The 20,648-nt window shown below is 40.2% G+C and overlaps 1 protein-coding gene across 1 annotated transcript; it reads right to left on the bottom strand.

The window, feature by feature from the left end:
* Positions 1-5,759: 5,759 nt before the first annotated feature.
* zgc:92162 (group 10 secretory phospholipase A2) lies at positions 5,760-11,765 on the bottom strand. Its single transcript, XM_017707519.2, has 4 exons — positions 11,497-11,765; positions 10,002-10,170; positions 7,070-7,176; positions 5,760-6,063 (listed from the first exon to the last, which is right to left on the bottom strand). The coding sequence occupies exons 1-4, from the start codon at positions 11,531-11,533 to the stop codon at positions 5,915-5,917; spliced, it is 462 nt and encodes a 153-aa protein (XP_017563008.1). The 5' UTR covers positions 11,534-11,765; the 3' UTR covers positions 5,760-5,914.
* Positions 11,766-20,648: the final 8,883 nt, after the last annotated feature.

The raw sequence follows: 20,648 nt of genomic DNA on the forward strand, positions 1-20,648 counted from the left end.
CCTCTAAACACACCACGTAGAGCTTCATGCTTTCAAGTGCTGAACAATAAACCATGAAAGTAATTATGTGCTCTGCTGTTATGAAGCTAAATGTCTAGGAGGATTTACACACAGCTTCAAAATTACACAGTAGTCTACTTTACAGACTACTTACACAGCAATTACGACCCACCCCCTCAATTTAAAGCTCCACTAAGGTGAAGCGGCCACTGAGACTTGCCTAAATATGAAGCAAATTATTTAATGATGGTAGTACGTACCACACTGAGAAGTGAAGGTACGTGATGTGCTGGGAAAATGTCCCAAATGGCATATTAGATTAAATTAGTAACAAAAACATAGTGTACACATTTTTAAAGCAAGTTCCTTCTGTTGTTGGGGAAGACTTGAAACAGCACTTCACACTGTCTCTTAAGGGCATTTCACCATTAGGCTGCTTTTTACGTTCACTTCTACACTGTGCTCAATCAAGAGCACTTGTAATTACTTGAAATAGAACGTAAAAGCATGTTAGAGGGTCTTTTGGTGCCCTTGCGTCGCCCAGTGCGTACTTTGTCAAGACCAGAGTGGAATTGCCAGGCTTGCATTCTTCTCAATTATGTGAAAAGTCATATGACAAACCATGTGACTAGCCGTTCGCCACTAATATGTTTTATGCGGCTGAAGTACGGAAGAATCTGAGACGAGCTAAGGCTATGCAACTGAGTATAACACATTTGCCTGCACTAATATTTGTTTACTTCAATCTGTAAAAGATGTTATATTGGTATGTGTGTAAAGTAACCATGTAATCCTTTGTCTCATCATCTCTGACATGATGTCCTTTCTATTTTTTTTTACTGTTCCACTCTTTCTTTTGTCTGCGTTCCATTAAACACGCACTTGCAAGAACCTACTTGAGTAATTTCTTGTAACTCCCACCAGCTATTGTGTCACATTTGCTTTAAAAGATTATTGCATAAAGTCACTGGAGAGCTTCTTTCCCAACAGGCTTATGGCACACACAAGCATATTTCTTTATTAGGATGATGGGAACTTGTATGTATTGGAGCTTCGGCTGCAATATTCCTCACAATCCAGCTCTGAGCCCCATGCCTGTTGGAGATGCAGTGAGGTAATTTCATACACAAGGAGTTAAATTAGGTCTGATAAGAAACGCCATTGTCTCCTGCCAGTCACATACAATTTTAAGATGCTCTCAAGGGAAGTAAACAAGCAAACATGCAGACGTGAAATTAAGAGCCCCTTCTGTCCCCCAGCCATGTGACCGCAGAGGCATATGACTTCCATAACTTCCCCGCTCATTATCTGGTGATGGCAGGGCACAATTGAGTGAGTGTTTGTGGAGCTTGGCCCAGATACCCATGTTCCAGCGCCTGCTTGGGCGTCCCGGCAGACTCCCCTCTTCCTCCCTCTCTCTTTCTCTCTCTCTCTTGCTCTCTCTCTCTCTCAGACGGCTTCACCCTGCCTGACAACACACTGCGAGGCACTTCACATGAGAGTCCCATGCGAGCAAGGAGAAAAAATGGGATACAAAGGGCACTACTATCCAAGTGAATATGACTTTTATCAGCATGCACCACTCCGCTAGGCAGTCGCTCAGCAAACACAACCGTATCATAATTCAATTAAAACATCTAGAGCTTGAATGTATAATCAGGTTATTTTTATAGCTGTGGAAGATGTTTCAAGGCAGATGTTCCTGGTTGCTCTTTAGTGGCTGTGTAAGGGGTGGACTGGCTTCAACCCACACTCAAGTAACTGTATTATAGCTTATTTGAAATAGTGAAAAAATACCTTTTTAAAAAAGGGTAAGAAGTAGAGCTCCAGGTCTAACAGACATGGAGCTCCAACTACATCCAGTGTGTACTAGCAAATCACTTGAAGTTTGTTAGGTGCTACTCTTTTCTTTTCAAGATCTATTTTTGGCCTACAATAAGATGATAAACCTTGAAAGTGAGCTATGCAACCAATTGTAAAGTAACAACAGATGCTATGACCAGTGTAACAGGAATTAAAGACAAAATGTTACGGACTAAAATGTAACTAAGCAAAAAGGAGATCATGTTCCTCACAAATGTACTTCAGTAGAAGTAGTATTATGACTCAAAATGCACGAATACATTACATTTTAGCCTAACTGAGTACATGTAACTGAGGAAATGTCACTAGTTGTCCTATTTCTCCATTTCTGTACACTGAGTGACCAAACCTAAGAGGTCAAGATGAGGGCAAAATGAGGAAAATGCACTTCTGAACTGTGAGGGGGGGACACGTGGCTAAGAATTGCTCTTCTCTATTAACCGTCAGTCACTGCAACACATCTGAAGTGTTTAACCTTTGGCTTAAAATCCACATAACACTGGTTCTTCAAGGGTTCTTTAGGAAATGCAGTGGCTCTATAGAGAACCATGAACACTCAAAGAAGTGTTTTGGTTCTTTGCGTGGTGAGATGGCTCTTCAGAGTAAGAATGTGTTATATATGAATCTATATCTATAAAGCATCTGCTATGGTTAGGATGTCAAGCTTGTGACAATAGCAGAACCCTTTTTGGTGCTATATAGAACCATTTTCAAAAAGGCTCTACAACACATTCATCAGTCTGAAGAACCATTTCACAATGCAGTGAGCCAGTAGCCATGCAAATGGTTCTTTATGCCTTCATGATTCTATATAGAACTATTGTCTTTGCCTAAAAAACCCTGGAGGAACCATCTCTTCAAAGAGCGTACAAAGCTCAAATGGGCTCAAAGCGCATTTGGATGTAATGAGATGATTGGCCATTTAGCCAAACGATACCATAAATGAGTTAATCATGCCATATTTTCAATAATATTATGTTAATATGCTGTAAAGTTCCAACTGCCTGTCAAATAAAATTCAAATATGGAAAACATGGTCTGCTGTGTCAGTTACGTGCTGGGTTGCCTGGTCTTTGTTATCACATTAGTGAGTAGAGGGCTCCCTCTACTGGCAGCTCTGTGTTCCTCTCACCATCATTCACTAATTAGCCTTCAGGTGGGCACCACATTCCATGACTCCCGTTTAAAACTGCATTTCATTGTAGAGAAACTGAGAAGTGCATGATACTTATTGCAGTTATGTGTCATCATCCGCTAACAGAGCGACCAGCACAAAAGGAGCTCGGGTCTTCATGTAGTGTACTAGATGGTCAATAGGGGGCGCTCGCCGCACCCCAAATTCTTACAAGGAACATCAGCTCCACAAGGCTAAACATTCCCCGCATTCCCCGCATCTTACCGCATTCATTATGTTTAGAGCGAGCAGCTCACCACGCCAGCTATGGTAACATTCACACTCCCGTAGCCGTCCATTCATCCCGAGGGGCGTTAGAGCCAGAGAGACCGAGCGGATGGCATGTGAATGAACGGCTAACGTATCCGCCCTGGAGCCGTGTGGGTCCGAGGAAAAGAGAAGACAGCCTGTTAAAGTGCCACTCCACTGATTTAGAACCAAATCTACATAAGTCAGTAGTTGAGATGTAAGCAAAGTCATTTAGAGCGGTTTGCTGTGAGATGCTTATAGCCACAGTGGCCGTGGTTGGATTGGAACCACGCCCATCTCTAAAAGCTGGTTATTATGGTATGTATTGCCTGAAGCTTTGAGATAAAGTTTTGACTTATAATGCATTTGAATGGGTATGTGCAGGGTGTTGTAAGGCAAAATAGTGCCCAATAAAATGCTTTTTCTTTTACGATTTATGAATATTTTACCAACATTACTTATAAAACCTAGTGGTTTTGTAGTAAATAAAACTATATGTGTTCTAGACATGATGACCCCTGGTTCCCATCGCCACCTCTGTAAAGAAATCTGAGTCGATGAGTTTCTCTACAGTGAGTAATGTTTACATCTGAATTATTCCGGAATTTTGAAACATTTGGTGGAATTCCCCATTAAGACATGGCTTATTTTCAAAGCATGAAGAAGGCACAGACTCGTTGGGAGTGACAAGGATGGACAGGATTAGAAATGAGCAGATCAGAGGGACAGTGAAGGTGGAGCAGTTTGGAGATAAAGCCAGAGAGGCCAGGTTGAGATGGTTTGGACATGTGTTGAGGAGGAATAGTGGATATATTGGTCAAAGAATGTTGGAGATGGAGCTGCCGGGTAGAAGGAGAAGAGGTAGACCTCAGAGAAGGTTTCTGGATGTAGTGAAGGTGGACATGGAGACAGTTGGTGTGAAAGAAGAGGAGGCAGTGGATAGAGCAAGATGGAGGCAGATGATCCACTGTGGCGACCCCTAAAGGGAGAAGCCAAAAGAAGAAGAAGAAGAAGGCACAGACACTCTAGAGCATTGCTGAAGACCTCTAATGATGCTTAACGGCCTAATCAGAGCAGCTCATGTTATCAGCAAAAGTGATAAGTGTGATAATGTATTATTTAGAGGGTGCAGGCTTGTAGTATTTTTTAATGCGCAGCCAGTTGCAGTATTACTGAGTTTTGGAGTCTCCACTGCAAAACTAAGGAAGCAAAAGTTGGACACCAAGCATGTCTTGGCCCATCGACTCCATCTGGGGTAAGGGAAAAACTGTGCTGATTAAAATCTTTATCTAATGTGACTTAGTGAGGTCTAAGGTTTTGTCGTAAAGGCCTCGATTTACAAGAAGTCATTAAAATGTGGAGTTGTACAACCACATTGTGAAACCTGGATTATGCTGGCTGTCCATTACAGCTTCTCGGTCAGCAGTATCAATTTACTATTAAAAGACTAGGATACTTTACTTAGACTTGGGATAAAGTTTTAACTGCCTGTTTCCTGTAAGATCTTCAGCTTTTTTCCACTTTTTCATGGGAATGTTACTCGAGTTTTTAAACGGGGGGGTAGCATTCAACAGTGAGACGACTGTTCCTAAAGGATACTGTTGTGAACTTGAGCCTTCTGATCCGACTTCTAGCTGATAGACATCCTTGGAACACAAGAAACTTTGTCCCTTTGCCCTTCATAACCCACACTGGCACTGAACAGATGTGAATTCATTCAGTTAGGACTAAAATGCAGGTGATGCCACTTTACATTTATGTCATTTGGCAGACACTCTTATCCAGAGCGACTTACAATTTGATCATTTTACACAGGTAGGCGAAGGCGGTGTTAGGAGTCTTGCCCAAGGACTCTTATTGGTTGAGTGTAGGGTGTTTACCCAGTTGGGGATTGAACCCCAGTCTACAGTGTAGAAGGCAGAGGTGTTAACCACTACACCAACCAACCACTTTATTTGGATGGTTCTCTATAGGTTCCTCAGATAAATCTAACAATCTATTTGATGAAGCTGATCTGATGACTCTTATAATTGTCTAGGAGATTAGGGCTAAGATTTAACCAGGTTTAGGGATAGGATTGGGATTCGACTCCTTGTTAAAGCTGGGGTTACATTAAGTGTTATATTAAGGGTAAAGGAAAAGTTGTGGACCGTAAAAATAGTGTGTTTCCCAAAAAATAAAGAAAGTCAGCAGAGTTGATCTCATTAATATTTCATATTAATGCGATACATTACTGCAGATCAGGTTTGCTTTCAGCTGCTATTCGGTTCTCCTGGCTGATGCACATGATCTTGGAAGATTGCCGGAGTATGCACACACTGACTCAAGCTGGCTATTTATTCACTGTCTGGCACAGAAGGTATGTAAGTGGAAACAACAGCAGATTGCAAAGGGTTCATCACTACTGCTAAAACTATTGTCCCAGTCTTGTTTTGCCTCAAATGGTCGCTGAAGAACACAAAAACATGAATGCTTGTAGTTGTTTCAGTTTATTTATTTCCAAAGAATTGAAAAAAGAATGGTCATTTATGTATAAAAACATTATAACAACTAATGATTATGCTTTGTATATATGAACACACTATGCAGTGGATCTGTCTGAAAAAGTAGATAGAAGGAACACACAAATCAGTATATATTGCAGGTGGGATGTACACATCCGCACATAAAGTCTGGCCAAAGGGCGTATTTCTTGTTGAAAGGAGAATTTCTTAGGCACATGGCTGCTTCTCTGTCACATTGGCAGAGGATCTTTTCACATTTGTCTTCAAGGGAATCTGGAGAGAAGCCACATCCAAACACATCAGCACCGTCTTCATTAAAAAGTATTCTGGAAAACTCATGAAATTGACTCACATTATATTTACACAAACAATGACACTCTGGCATTTAAGCCTTATCGCCTATACGAACTTGCAAAAATAGACATGTGCAATGGTTAGACAGCCCCTGGTCAAATGAAATGCGCTGTTGATTTTTCTATCTATTTCTTACATTTGGCATTTTTCTGCAAATTTCAGTGTGCAAGTTCTGTTTATCTGCTGAGTTTAACATACATAAATAATAATAATAACAAACATAAAATACAAAATGTGCCATAACTTTTGCACAAGCTGCATTTTATGCCTTATTTTCCCCCAATATGTTAAATCATGCAAATAAACAGTACATTTACATTAACATGTGCAGTTGCGTGTTCTCTGTGGAGGATGTGTTGACTTATTTTCACTTAGACTGAAAAAACTATTTTACCAGGGGCGCCCAAACTTTTGTCTTCAACTTTCCATGTTGCAAATACAGTTACAGTTACCCCACCCGATCAAATTGAGCGTGCAAAACACGAAGGAAACCTTTTTTGCTTCCCAAAGTAATGTGCACCACATATTAAAAGATCTGCTGCTTTCTAAAGCGTAAACAGTCAACATCCTAATGAGTGTAGCTTTCACCATGTGTTTAGATGTTCTGTCATTACTGGGCTTAAAATACCATGAGGTATGGGTGCAGAACTACCCTACTTGGCCGGAGTCCCACAGCAGCCACCCATTTATTATAATAGACGTACTGTTTGTCTATTACGTCCTGAACGGGAATTACTAACGAGGAGATTCAGGGCAGTCAGGGATTTTGTTGTTGCTGAATTACTGTTTACCTTTGCTGGTTCTCTTGAATTTAGACAGCTATTTTCAGCGCTTATCTGAATTCAGTTATCACATACCAAAGCTCTTGTGCTATTTAGCCTTTATATAAGGCCTTTAGTTTTCATGCTTCAACTACAACACATACCACAGTCAGCCTCCTTGCCCTCACAAGTCCACTGATATTTGTGGGTCCTCGTTTCACAGCCTGCGAATTCGGCATCCCCGTAGCAGCAGTCGTGTTTGTGGCAACACCTACAATTCCAGGAGGAAAGAGACTGCAGTTTAAATTCAGTTATTTATGGTGGGATAGGACAAAAGAAATAACTCTACTTATAATATCAGCATGACACTGCTATACATAATACCTTCCAATAGAGTTTCGCTTTAGAAACTTTGTAGAGGTGAATCTGACTGACTGTGGCACCTGCATGGATAATAAATGCATAACTTAGAATAGCGCTCAATTGTGTGGCTAAAGTGGGTTGTTAACAGAAAAAAAAAGTTTTTTTGACATATGCAGGTTTTTGTAGCTGCATTATGAATATGAAAGTTCCTTAAAGACAATATTATTTTGTTACAAGAGAAATTTAATTAACTGTAGCCTAAGGTATATTATCAGAACCTTTAGCCAACTATGTTTTGCACACAGAGGAATTAGACCTCTGCATTTAACCCATCCATGCAGTGAAACACACACACTCGCCTGGAGCAGTGGGCAGCCTTATCCACAGTGCCCTGGGAGCAGCCACGTACTGTCAGCTGAGAGAATCGAACCGTTGACCTTCTGGTCACAAGGCTGGTTCCCTAACCTCTAGCCCAAGACTGCCCCTTACTGGATATTTTGAGACATAATTTGGTGGATTTTTTTAGTTCTCCTTTTAGTTCAGTGGCACACTATTTTTTTAAGTCATATACACACTATAGTTAAAATGTTTACAATCATATATTAATTCATATTCATCATTTTATTTATTTAAATTAAATAGCAATGATGGTTATTTGAAACACTAACATAGACTCATAAAACTAATTACGGCTGTTCTCTTAATGTGCTGGTGAAGAAAAAATGGTCTAACAGTGTTTATGGAGAAGTGTGTATCCTCTGAAATACATTGCCAGATAAGGGGTAGATGTTGGTCAGTGTGTAGTATTCAAAAATTTGTTTCAAACAGGAAGACATGTTAATATTCAATTCAAAAACAGATATTATCATGCACAGGTATGTACATTATGACACTATAACCCTATGGTAGCGTATTGCTACTCGCCATGCAGGAGATGTGGCCATGCAAAGCAGCCATGCACAAAGCTCTGCCACACTGGGCAGGGCAACACATCTCTGTCTCTCTTGTCTGTGGCACCTTGAGGAAGGGGATTCGGCCCTGACAGCAGACTGGGGGCGCTCGTGGCCAAGAAATGCACCCCTGGGCTTCTGCTTGAACTCTGTGAGGTCACTGGGACGGCTAACCATAACTGTGTAGCGCCCCACTGCTGGCTCACATGGCCAGTAACGCACACAGGCTTCTCAGAAGAGCGAGTTTTATTGTAAATGAATGCTATTGCCTTGGATATTACATGTACAACAATGCTGTTGGTGCCATTCTGTGCAGGAGATGATAGATCAGAATTTCAGCTTTTATTTCCTGATATGTTAACCAACCAAATTGGCACCTTTGGTGGCAAACCACCAGTTTTTAGCTAACAAGCTTTAGGTGAGCAAAAGTAGTTTGGATTTGCCAGCCTTTGTTGCGTTGGCAGTGTTTTTGGGCCATTGTCTTGCTGTAGGATCAAGTTCCTACTGATTAGATTGGATGCATTTCACTGTATATTAGCAGGCAGAATGTTTCTGTAGACCTCTGAATTCATTCTGCAGCTACCCTCATGAGTTGCATCATCAATAAAGATGAGTGAACCCATTCCAGAAGCAACCATACTAGCCATAACACTACCTCCACTGTGCTTGACCGATGAGTTTGTTGTTATGGATCAAAAGCCGATCCTTTCTTTCTCCACACTTTGCCTTTATATCGCTTTATATCACATCTTGGTCTTATTAACCCATAAAACTGTGTATTAGAACATATTTCTGGTTGTAAGTGTTGTCTTTCTTTTTCAGGACATTCCAAATTGTTGAACTGGCCATGGCCAATGCTTGTGCCGTGGCTAGATTTTGCAGTGATAGATTTTTTTGTCTTTTCTCAGCTTCAAAATGACTTGCTGTTCACCATGGACAACTTTCTCGTCTTCATTTTAACAGCAAATGCAGTGTTCAGAGATGAGACTAAGGGCTCCTTCCAAGAGCAAGCATTCAGAGCTATTAAATAAAGTAAAAATACACTACTTAGATCCCACGTACAGTGGTGCTGTGATCACTGTGTCAAAGGTAAGCTGATCTTTGCTGAAGGAGCAGCATTATCTCCTATCAAAACCAAATGTTGAGGGATAAAACATTTTCCCACACTGAGAACATTCTTTTCTTCTCATTCATTCTTTTATGACTGTTATCTCAGGAGGACTGGTTGACAGTACAAAAAAGATCATCTGCAGACAGACTGATATGAGCCAAGGCCAAGGGACTATCTTGTCCTAAATACGCTGTGACTTGAGCATTCGCTTAGTTTCCATTCTAGACTATACTGCATCCTTGCCAACAAAGGAAAAACAAACTTATCATTCAGCTCACATATGCAGCCTGTCATCTACTTTTATGAAGTCGTTGTTGTTTGGCACTGTACATCTGTGAGGAGGAGTGAAAATGAGTCCCTTTGTTCTAAACTGAGGCTAAAAGATACTTTGAGTTAATGGCTTAGTGTATTGCAATGCTGTGATTAGGAAGCCAAGGGACAAAAAAAGTGCCATTTTGTTTGTGGTGAGTGCTGGGTGGAGTTACTTATAGACGGCCGAGGCCCGGCCGCAGACTGAGTTTCAGTTGTCTCAGTCGTAAACAGTAAGTTCAGGAACTGGCATCATATATTTGACATTGTCACAGAAGGTCCCTATCATCATGGTTCTCATTAAGGCACTACAACTGCATTATAATTCTAATTAAAAGTCATAGACACTTGCTAAGGCCTTACCAGTCTGCCCTGTCTCTGGGCCAGCCTTGCCCTCCGAGGCCACAGTAACAGCCGTACATCATATAGGCCAAGGCTGACCTCCCCGTGCTGCATTTGATGACTCCAGCTAGCTCCAGCAGCCCTCTCTTATTCCGTATGGGCCTCTGGGGCACCAGCGAGGCCATACTGACTAGAACAGAAACAACATTGTCTAGGTGAGACCAGCTCTACGTCCATGAGGAGGCACTGCCAAGCATCGTCCAGTGAAATGAGAGACTGCAAATGTACTCGAATAATGGTATCTACCTGCACGTACTCTTAAAAATAAAAGGTTTCTAAATGGTTCTCGATTTGGATGTTTGATTATAGGACAAAACAGAATCCTTATATCATGCAGAGGTTCTTTAACTTTAAAAAAACATTCATCAGTGTCACACATTTTATTTTAAACATGTATTTTAAAGAACCATTTATTTAAAGCTTCTAAAAGTGGTTATTTCCTATGGTATTGCTCCATAAAAACCCTATGTACACTTCTAATTTTAAGAGTGCACTGTGTAATGTTTATGTTTACTTCTAATATATTTTTGACTTGTGTATGACTTGGCTGGTATTTTAACTTCAAACTGTAAGCTACTGTTTTAGACAAAACCTTTCACTACTTAGTATTTTTTAAATATAAGATCAGGTGGATTTACATGCCAAGAGAAATAACACCATCATGAATGGCTTTTCATTTCTCTGTAAGTGAAAATAAGTTAACACATCCTCTACAGAGAATACAGTTAAAAGTAACATTTTTCTTGCACTATTTCTATAAATTTGTTCCACATATTGGGGAAAAAAATAGAAAACAAATATAAAAAATGCCATAATTTTTGCACAGGCCACATTGTATGCTTTATTTCTTTATACATGTTATAATATGGTAGATATGTGCACTAAAACATGTAGAATGTGCTCTCACTAGAGGATATGTTAAATTATCTTCACATAGAGAGCAACTGTATATATATGATGCACACTGAACCATATGAAACTCCACAGAGTAAGAGTGTTTACTTAGTTCTAATCCATCAGCACTTGATCTTTACTGTCCCAAGATTAAAAGTGCAGCCAACGGAGAGGCAGTAAAGCTGCACTCTTCATCACAGGCCTGAATAAATATTAGCTCTAGATGGCCAACATAGACTTCACAGTAGGTAGTAACTCATTTTCATTACTGATGATTGTTACCTGGCAGGTACCCAAACCATTTAACATGTCACTTAACAGAACCTGGCAGGTGGAATGTAGCCTACAAATTGCACAAGAATCTTTTTTTTAAAAATCAGCTCATTACACTCATCTGAAGGTTTTCCAATACAAACAGCACTAAACATTTTCTTTCACCTGTTGCTTAGGCCTCAGCATAAAACTATTTCAACAACTCTCTCGTATTTACCAGAGTTAGCACCAGCTGTCTAGCCTGTGCCTTTTAGGAAAAACAGAGGTTATAAAATCTTAAAAGACTAACCTGAGAAAAGCAGGAAGGTTCGGTACAGCGCTGTCATTGTGCAGACGTCTCAGAGCAGAGCTGGTGTATTTACACAGGCCTGTACAGGCTCTCAGTTCCAGGTTTTTTTTAGCTGCTGTCTCGTATAATCTCCTGAGCATCACTCCATTCAGAGCTCCTCCTGTAATCCTTTCACTTTCCTCTCACACTTGATTTGCTTCTGCTGTCTCCTCACGGAAACCCTCGAGAATGCTCACATTTCAGGGAATGCGCTTAGGCGTGTGCATAAGCTGCACTTTCACTGGGTGAGCTCAGGTTATATTTTTAAGGACAGCCCACATGGCATCTGGCAGCTTAGACTGCCTCTAGACTGAGACTTTTTTTTGTCAAGTTTGTTATTAGCACTGAAAAAAGAGAGTGCGGTTTCTCCACCTGAAAGACTAAATGAAGGAAATTAAATATTAAAAGCCAAGAATATGTGGACAGCCCACCTAATTACTGAGTTCAGTTGTTTTAGCCCCACTCATTGCTAACAGGTGTATAAAATCAAGCACATAACCGTGCATTCTCCATACACTGGCAGTAGATTGGGGCATACTGAAGAGCTCAGTGAATTTAAACATGGCACTGTTATAGGACGCCACAATTATTACAAATCAGTTCATCAAATTTATGCCCTGCTAGATCTGCCCCTGTCAACTGCAAGTGCTGTTACATGAAATGGAAGCTTCTAGGAGCAACAACCGTTCAGCCATGAAGTGACAGACCACATAATCTCTCAGTGCTGTAATGTGTAGCAAGTAAAAATTCCCTATTCTCTATTACAGAGTTCCAAACTGCATCTAGAAGCAACATCGGCACAAGACCTGTGTGTCAGGAGCAAAATGGGTTTGATGGCTGAGCAGCTTCACACCTGTCTAAGATCACTATGTGCAAGGCCAAATGTTGGCTGGAGTGGTGTAAGGCACACCGCCACTGGACTATAGAGCAAGAAATGTGATCTCTGGAGTGATGAATGATGTCTTACTGTCTGTCTTATTCCAGCAAGGTTGATGGTTTGATGAGTTTGGTGTGACCTCAACACTGCCAAACACCTTTGGAATGAATTGGAACACTGATTGCCAGGTGTTTTTATCTAACACACTGCTCTTCTGACAGTCCAAAGTCTTGAGGAAAGCCTTTTCAGAAGAATGCAGGCTTATATAGCTGAGAAGGAGGGCCATCACCATATTAATGCCCTTGGTTTGGAATAGGATGTCCAACAAACTCACACCTAACACCCTAACACAATGGATTTGAAGTGGTTTTCCAGGGGTTTTGGTGTTTTTGAGGTCACCAGTGCATTTTTTCTTTTTAAGAATCCACTAAATTGTTGACCTAGCCACTTCTAAAGTTTCTGCTATCTCTATGATGGGTTTGTTTTGGTTTTTTTCAGCCTAAAGATGGCCCCCTTCACTTTCATCAACACCTCTTTAGACCAGTTATTGAGGTTTCCCAAGAACAGCTACCTAATGCATATATTCAACACTTGGATTCAATTCTAGACCTTGTATCTCATGAAATAACAAGGGAGCAGGACAATTTAGTATGTGTAAATTGCTGTTGTAACACATGTAGAAAGTGGCTTGGTGCTGTCATGCTGAAATAAGCATGGACATCTCTGAAAAAGATGTCATTTAGAAGGCAGCACGTGTTCCTCCAAAATGTGTTCAGGATTAAGATGTGCAAGTTATCCACTAATACCCCATACCATGACAAGCCCTGATTTTGACTTTTACGCTGGGAACAGTCTGGTCCTTTTCTTCTATGGTCCAGGTAACATGACATCCATCATTTCCATAAACAATCTGAAATGTTGAATGAGCAATAATACAATAAACAATGTTGATAATGCACATTATGTATCTAGTCATTGAACTGTTTTTGTCTAAAAGACATTTATTTTCATTAATCCTGCAGGGAAACTGCAGTGTTACATTAGTGTCACGATTGGCCCCTCCCAGTCCTGTCCATGTGTGTTTTTGTTTTGGTTTAGTCCAGCCCCTTGTTTTGTAACTCCGCCCCTGATTGTTTTCACCTGTCCCTTGTTTTCCCTGTGTATTTAAGTCCTGTGTTTGCTGGTCTTTGTTTGATGTATTGGTCTATGTTTGCTCGTCGTGTTTGTACTGTAGGTTGTATTCTGGTCTATGTCATGTCTGCCCCGCGATTTCTCCATATTGTCTCTATGACCCTGGACTGTTCTGACCATGACCCTGGATTTGCCCTCAATATAAGTCACTTACCTCCGCACATGCATCCGCTACCTCGCTCCCCGTTACAAGTAGCAAGATATATAATTGAGCATAAACTTACCTATATTCAGCAGAAATAAAAATAGAAATATAGAAAAATAGACATTAAAAATAGAAATTAGAGTTACTCTGAGAGAGTAAGAATAGAAGTATATCTATTTGCATATTTACATATAAGACAGATTTGTTGTATTTACATGACAGCAATAAGTGGTGTGAAGTAGTTAAAGCACAATTAGTATAAACATTACTAGGAGTAACAGTAGTATTTACAGTGCCCAGTGAAAGTGTCATTACAGTACCGGTGATTATATATTGCACAGTGTGTATTAACAACAGAGGTAATATAGTGATGTGATTCAGCACAGTTCAGATAGTAGGAGGGCAGTACCATCTCTGCCGTAAGGAGAGAAATTGCAGAGCAATTTTGTATTGCCTTATAGCAGCAAAAACAGGTTAAAGTAGATTTATAAATCACTGCTTTCTCTTTATTTTCATTCATCTATTTATTTTTTACATTTTACCTACGGTTCTAACTTTGGAATTGGGTATGTACTGTACATTCGATTTGATAAAGGCCTGTAATCATTAATAATTTAATGTTTCCATATATATGTATGTTTATTAGAGCATTTAACATTATAAACATAAAATGAAATGATGTCTGAAACTTTAGAATGGCACAGTGGAGTTTTGCTGGATCCATTCAGCTTGTTAGCAACACTGAACCAAAAGAAACGCGTTCATGTAGCAAAACCAAATCAAACAAAATGAAATGTGGCATTGTAATGTAGCGTTTAATGACCACAGCATCTCATGTTTAAACTGTTCAATTCTAGGATCACTGACTGACAGAGATGGGTGATGTGCGCACGGATGGGTGGATATGCCACTGCAGCCATGAGCTAACATTCCAGCCCTGAGCCAGCACACTAATCAAGAGCTAAAGTACTAATCCTAACTAACACACTAATGTGCTAGCTAATGTGCAAAGTGCAAGCTAACACACTGGTCTCAAGCCAAGTCACCTTAGCCAACAACGGGCAACTGGGAATTTTACCTACTAAGAAGAAGAGCAAGTAAACCTTAAGCCTTATGCTGAGATATAAATTTTACACTATATGTGGACACCTATACATCGCACCCATATGGGCTTGTTGGACATCCTGTTCCAAAACCATAGAGATTAATATAGTGTTGGCCTCCTTTACTTCTATGACAGCCTCCACTCCTCTGGGAAGGCGTTCTACAAGATATTTAAGTGTGTCTGTGGAAATACATCCCCATTCAGTCAAAAGAGGATTTGCGAGGTTGGACACGGATGTTGGGCAAGAAGGTCTGGCTCACAAGTGATGTTCCAGTTCATCCCAAAGGTGTCCAATAGAGTTGAGATTAGGGCTCTGCGCAGGCCACTGGAGTTCCTCCACACCAAACACATCATACTGCAGGGGCACAGTCATGTGCTGGAACAGGAAAGGGTCCTCCCCATGTCTTTGTATGTTGCAGCATTACAACTGATGCCTGGAGTTGCATGTTTTGATCTAAGGCTTGTGTGTAGCTGCTTGGCCGTAGAAACTCATTTAATGAAACTCCCATTCAACAAAGGATACGCGCTATGAGCGTCAGTGCTTGGTGACCTCGCTCTGTGTGTCTGCATGGTCTGCTGCTGTGAGGCTGAACTGTTGTCACTTCTAGACGATTGACTGGGGCAGATCTATCAGGACAGAAATTTCACAAACTGACTTGTGGCAAAGGTGTTATGTTATAACAGTCCTATCCTATAACTGAACCATTCTACGGCCAGTGTTTGTCTATCAAGATTGCATGGCTGTGGGCTTAATTTTATCCACCCGTTAGCAATGGGTGTGGCTGAAATGCCTGAACTCAATAATAAGTATGTCAACATACTGTTAGTGGTGTATATATTAGTCATTGCTGACATAAATGAATTTTAAGGGTAGCCATTATTTAGCTAGCCTGCACTATTAAAGCACTACGCCATATTGCTGTTGTAAGCTTGAGATATAAATTTCATTTTCCATGTTGCAGGACTGATTTTTTAGACTTGTTCTATTATAGTTTTATAACAGAAACTCTTAAGAAGAAAGTTCTGGACTGTGGAGCAGCTAGAATCCTACATCAGACAAGACTGGGCCAACATTCCTCTCCCAGAACTCCAGCAATTGATGCGTTGCTGCCATCAAGTTCAAAATGAGTTAATATGTTTTATGAAATGGTAAAATGTCTCACTTTCAACATCTGATATGTGTTCTAGGTTCTGTTGTGAATAAAATATGGGTCTATGAAATTTGCAAAACATTGCTTTCTGGTTTTATTTACATTTTACACAACATCCCAACTATTTTGGAAGTGGGGTTGTATTTTACAAGCTCGCTATGTGTCCTCATTGCACACTCATAGTGTTGCTCTTTATACTACACTACTGTAGGTCCTAGATACAGTTTTAGCTGCCAGCCGTTGCCATTACATAGAAATGTTTAATGCAAAACCTTTTAAATTCACTTTCAGAGTTATTTCACAAGAGCTAGAAAACAGCTACTTTAAATGTCTATACATACAGCCATAAATATTCCATTTGAAATATTATAAGAAACGTTTCACAATCAAATCAGATCTGTGTCCACATCAACACTACATATCTATTTAATATAAACCATTGATTCTAAGTGAAATATAATATCTTAAAGTATACTTGGACTTTTTATTGCTTACGGACATAAACCATTGTCATACCAGATTGTGTGACATAATGAAGAGCAACAACCTTTAAACCCCCATCAGATACTGAAAAATCTGAAAGCTGGTAATACTGATAATTTGTAGTTAACTCTTCACTGAACTGATCAACCTGCTCTAATGAGAGCAGAATACAGAGAATACAGAATATAGACCAGTGTAAAGAGTTAGTTAGCGAGAGCTGGAGATGCAGCAGTGACAAATTCTTCACCTGGTTGCACTTTAATAGGCGCGGATTTCAAAGTTAAGCGCACAGTGAAAATGGTTTGCCTTACTTTAGCTGTTCGGCTGAAACTGTTTAGCTTGTAAGTGAGAGGCGTGTTTAACTGTGTTGCTATGCGTGGTCATGTTTATTGCTCTTGTTCTTATCATTTTGTTTAGTTTAGTTTGGTTTACTGACAAAGTCTTGTTATTCATCTTTTCCCTTTTCTTCCACTCTCGTCCGTTTAGCATGTGGTCAGTGAAGGCTCATACAGGACATAAAAACGCGTGAGAAATGTAGAGTGTTGCACGACGGAGTGAGTTTAGACCCACATGCGTAAGTCTCATGGTCAAAGCTTGAGACTCGGCTGCCCTGAAATTGGACTTTCAATGTTAGTCAATCTCATTAGATTAAAATTACACATCACTAATGTAAATACGTGTAAACATGCTTTGTCAAGTATATTACTAATCAATGCTCTCTACCATTTGCCTTCTATTTAAACCTGCTTCATGTCTGTCTAACAATAAGATGAATTTAGGCAGGAAAATAGGTTAACTTCATTTCCCTTAGGAGTGGATTGGGGGAAACAGTCACAGCACACCTTCTAATTAAATTTCCTTCTGAACACAAATTCATACTTTTCTTCTCAAAAGATGTGATGAAAGTGAGTGATGTTGAGTCTGACTAAATAAAGGTACTAGTCAAACATAAAGTGAAGTTAACTATGTCAACCAGGGTATGTACATAAATGTTTTCATATTTTAGCTATGGAAAGGTGGTTGGGATAGTGTAGTGGGTAACACCTCTGCCTTCAACACTGTAGGCTGGGGTTCAAACCCCAACCTGGGTAAGCACCTTACAATATACCAATAAGAGTCCTTGGGCAAGACTCCTAACACTACCTTGGCCTACCTGTGTAAAATGATCAGATTGTAAGATTCTCTCTGGAAAAGAGCGTCAGCCAAATGCCATAAATGTAAATGAAAGGGAGCTTCTGCGTGATGGACCGAGAGACCTCATGTAGTTAAACCACATTTCTTGAGGTATTCATTAGGAATAGTTTATACTCAGATCTTAAAAACACAAAATAGACCTCAGATTAGGATCAAGATTAAACTCATATATAAGCCTATCTAATGTTTCTGGGTTGCACTCACTGTCTTCATTAATAAAAATACAATATAATAACCACTAAAGGTGGAATGATATTTTCATCATAAACACAAAGTATCTACAGACTGAAACAAGCCCACAAAGGGCTGGGCCCCATATAGAGAGAGATCCTATGGGATGTCCAGTTTAAACACATGTGCTTTTCTGGGCAGCCCAACTGGAACCCAGTAGCAACCCATGTACAAACCCACTCGGCCCAGGAGGAGTGAAAGGTATATTTTTATAGGTTTGCACAGTAAAACTTTTCAAGTGTCAACAATGCAAGAAAAAAATGTTTTCCATGAAATGGCCTCTGAAATAGACAACTAATGGCTGTCAGTTGCTTTGGCCTGTTTCGCAGAGCCAGGTGTGCAGACCCTGCTGAAGAAAAACAGCACAGAACAGCAAACATTTCACGTTGGTCTATGCTGGTCTATGCTGCTATACTGTTGGTCTAGTTCTGGTTTAGCTGTTCACCCCAGCAGGGTCATGCTGGTTAACTAGCATCCCAGCAACAAAACACAACACATCGCTGTTGTCGGAAGAAAACCTCGTATCTCCAAAATTAGAACTTTACAGCAGAAAGAAAAAATATACTGTAGTTTTAATGCAAGTTAATGGAACCAGACATCTTTCCAAGTCATTTTGGGCCGTTTCTTTTACTCCGTTCATGATGAAATTTACACACAATGTAAAGAACAACAGATCCTTTGAAATTATGTCAAAAACTGAAAAATGGAGATACAAGGTTTTCTTCCAACAGCAGCGATATGTTGGTTTTGCTGGTGGCCAGCCACGAGGGTGTCCAGACGCTGTCCTACGTGGACATGGACTCTATTACTTCAGCTTTTTTTTTTTTTTTTTGGTCTTTGCACATATAGGACCAAGGAAATGATTGTTGATCCAAAGAGGAAGCGGGAGCTACACACACCCCTGTATGTTGGTGAGACTGAGGTGGAGAGGGTGAAAACCTTCAAATTCCTCGGCATCCACATCAGTGAGGATCTCACCTGGTCTCACAATACACACCTCATCATCAGGAAGTCCCAGCAGCGACTGTACTTTCTGAGAAGGCTGAGGAAATTTGGCATGTCAGTCAAAATTCTCAGTACCTTCTACAGGAGTACGATGGAGAGTGTTCTTAACAGCTCCATCACGGTCTGGTATGGAAACTGCACTGCTCAGGACAGGAAGGCTCTCCAGCGTGTGATCAAAACTGCACAGTCCATCTCAGGAGCAGCCTTCCCCTCACTACAGCACATTTATCACACCAGGGTCATCAGAAAGGCACAAAACATCATCAGGGACAGTACAGACTCTTCACACTCCTACCTTCAGGCAGACGCTACAGGAGTGTGAAGTCCAGGAAAACTAGACTGATCAACAGTTTCTACTCACAGGCCATCAGGCTGGTGAACACCTCACTCACTACCCCCCCTTCCATTCTGAACTGGTTTAACTTCTGGTCAACCCTGCACTCAGCAACTGCACCTTACCTACACTGTACTGCTGCTGTTAGAACAACACTGTTTACATCTATTACTGCACAGAGTAATATTGTTTACTGTTTATAACTGTTTTCATCTGTCACTTGATGCACTTTATGATCAGCTGCTCCACATATTTGCACATACGCACGTGTAACTTTAATTTTATTTCAACTTTGCACATACTGTACACTTATTTGCTTTTACCTTTTACTACGGTTTTTAGAGTTATTCTTATATTTTCTTTTTTTATTCTCTTAAGAGTTTATATGGTGAGTGGAGGAACAGCAAAGTAAGAATTTCATTGTACAGTGCAGCTGCCTGTTCTGCTGTGCCCATGACAATAAAACTCTTGAATCTTAAATATATTTCTCTCATAAGATCTCTTTAGCCACTGCCCCGTTAGCGCCCCCTGCTGAAGAACAGTCAAACAGTCCTAAAGTTATTTGCTGGTGCTGTTTGGAAAAGTATGATTGGGAATGTGACGATGATTGTTTCTATGTGATGAGCTGATCCTTCTGTGAATAAAGTAAACAGTGAAGGTTTATTGAGTTTACAGGGTTTACACAGCATGTAAGGATCATATTCCTCTATCATAGCTGGACTGCTGGTATCAATGCTACACCTCCAGCAGTTTCTCCATAAATGCAATCTGTTTCAACACCATAGGCTTAATTCAGGTGAGAACACCTGAACCACTGAAGTCATCAATACAAGTTGTTGTTGTTGTTGTTATTATTATTATTATTATTATTGTTGTAAATGTGGGTTTTGATGTAAGGCATTTGGAGCACTCTTGACTTGTAAAGACAGCAGGATGGAGCCGGATAATTCTGCAGTGGTATTTCTAATGGTCGAGCCTTCTCAAACCAACCGTGAAAATAAAGCATATTCATTTTTATTCTTTTTTTTTTCTTTTTACCACAATAAAAGTCTTTCCATATGAAAGAATAAAGCTTTTAATACTATTCAGTGCATTAACCCAAATAAAAAATAATACATTAATTAGATCATTATTAAATAAAATATTTTTTATCTGGATATATTTTCATAGGTTGCAGTGTTCTTTGGTTTATTGTAAAAATATCGTGGGGTATTTTTCATGTCGTCCATGAGCAGATATATGTGTGAAATGTGCAGGTCCGAAGAGGTGAAACGACTGCGTGTACGTGTAATAAACGCACCAACTTGACACCGCGCGTTCATCGTGTGGCGCCCGCTGTCAGTTGGCTGTAAAGCCGCAGTGGTCGTTCTCGGCTGTGGTCAGCAGGGGGCGCGCTT

Source organism: Pygocentrus nattereri, chromosome 27, assembly GCF_015220715.1.
Source record: "Pygocentrus nattereri isolate fPygNat1 chromosome 27, fPygNat1.pri, whole genome shotgun sequence".
In the NCBI taxonomy this organism is placed as follows: Eukaryota; Metazoa; Chordata; class Actinopteri; order Characiformes; family Serrasalmidae; genus Pygocentrus; species Pygocentrus nattereri.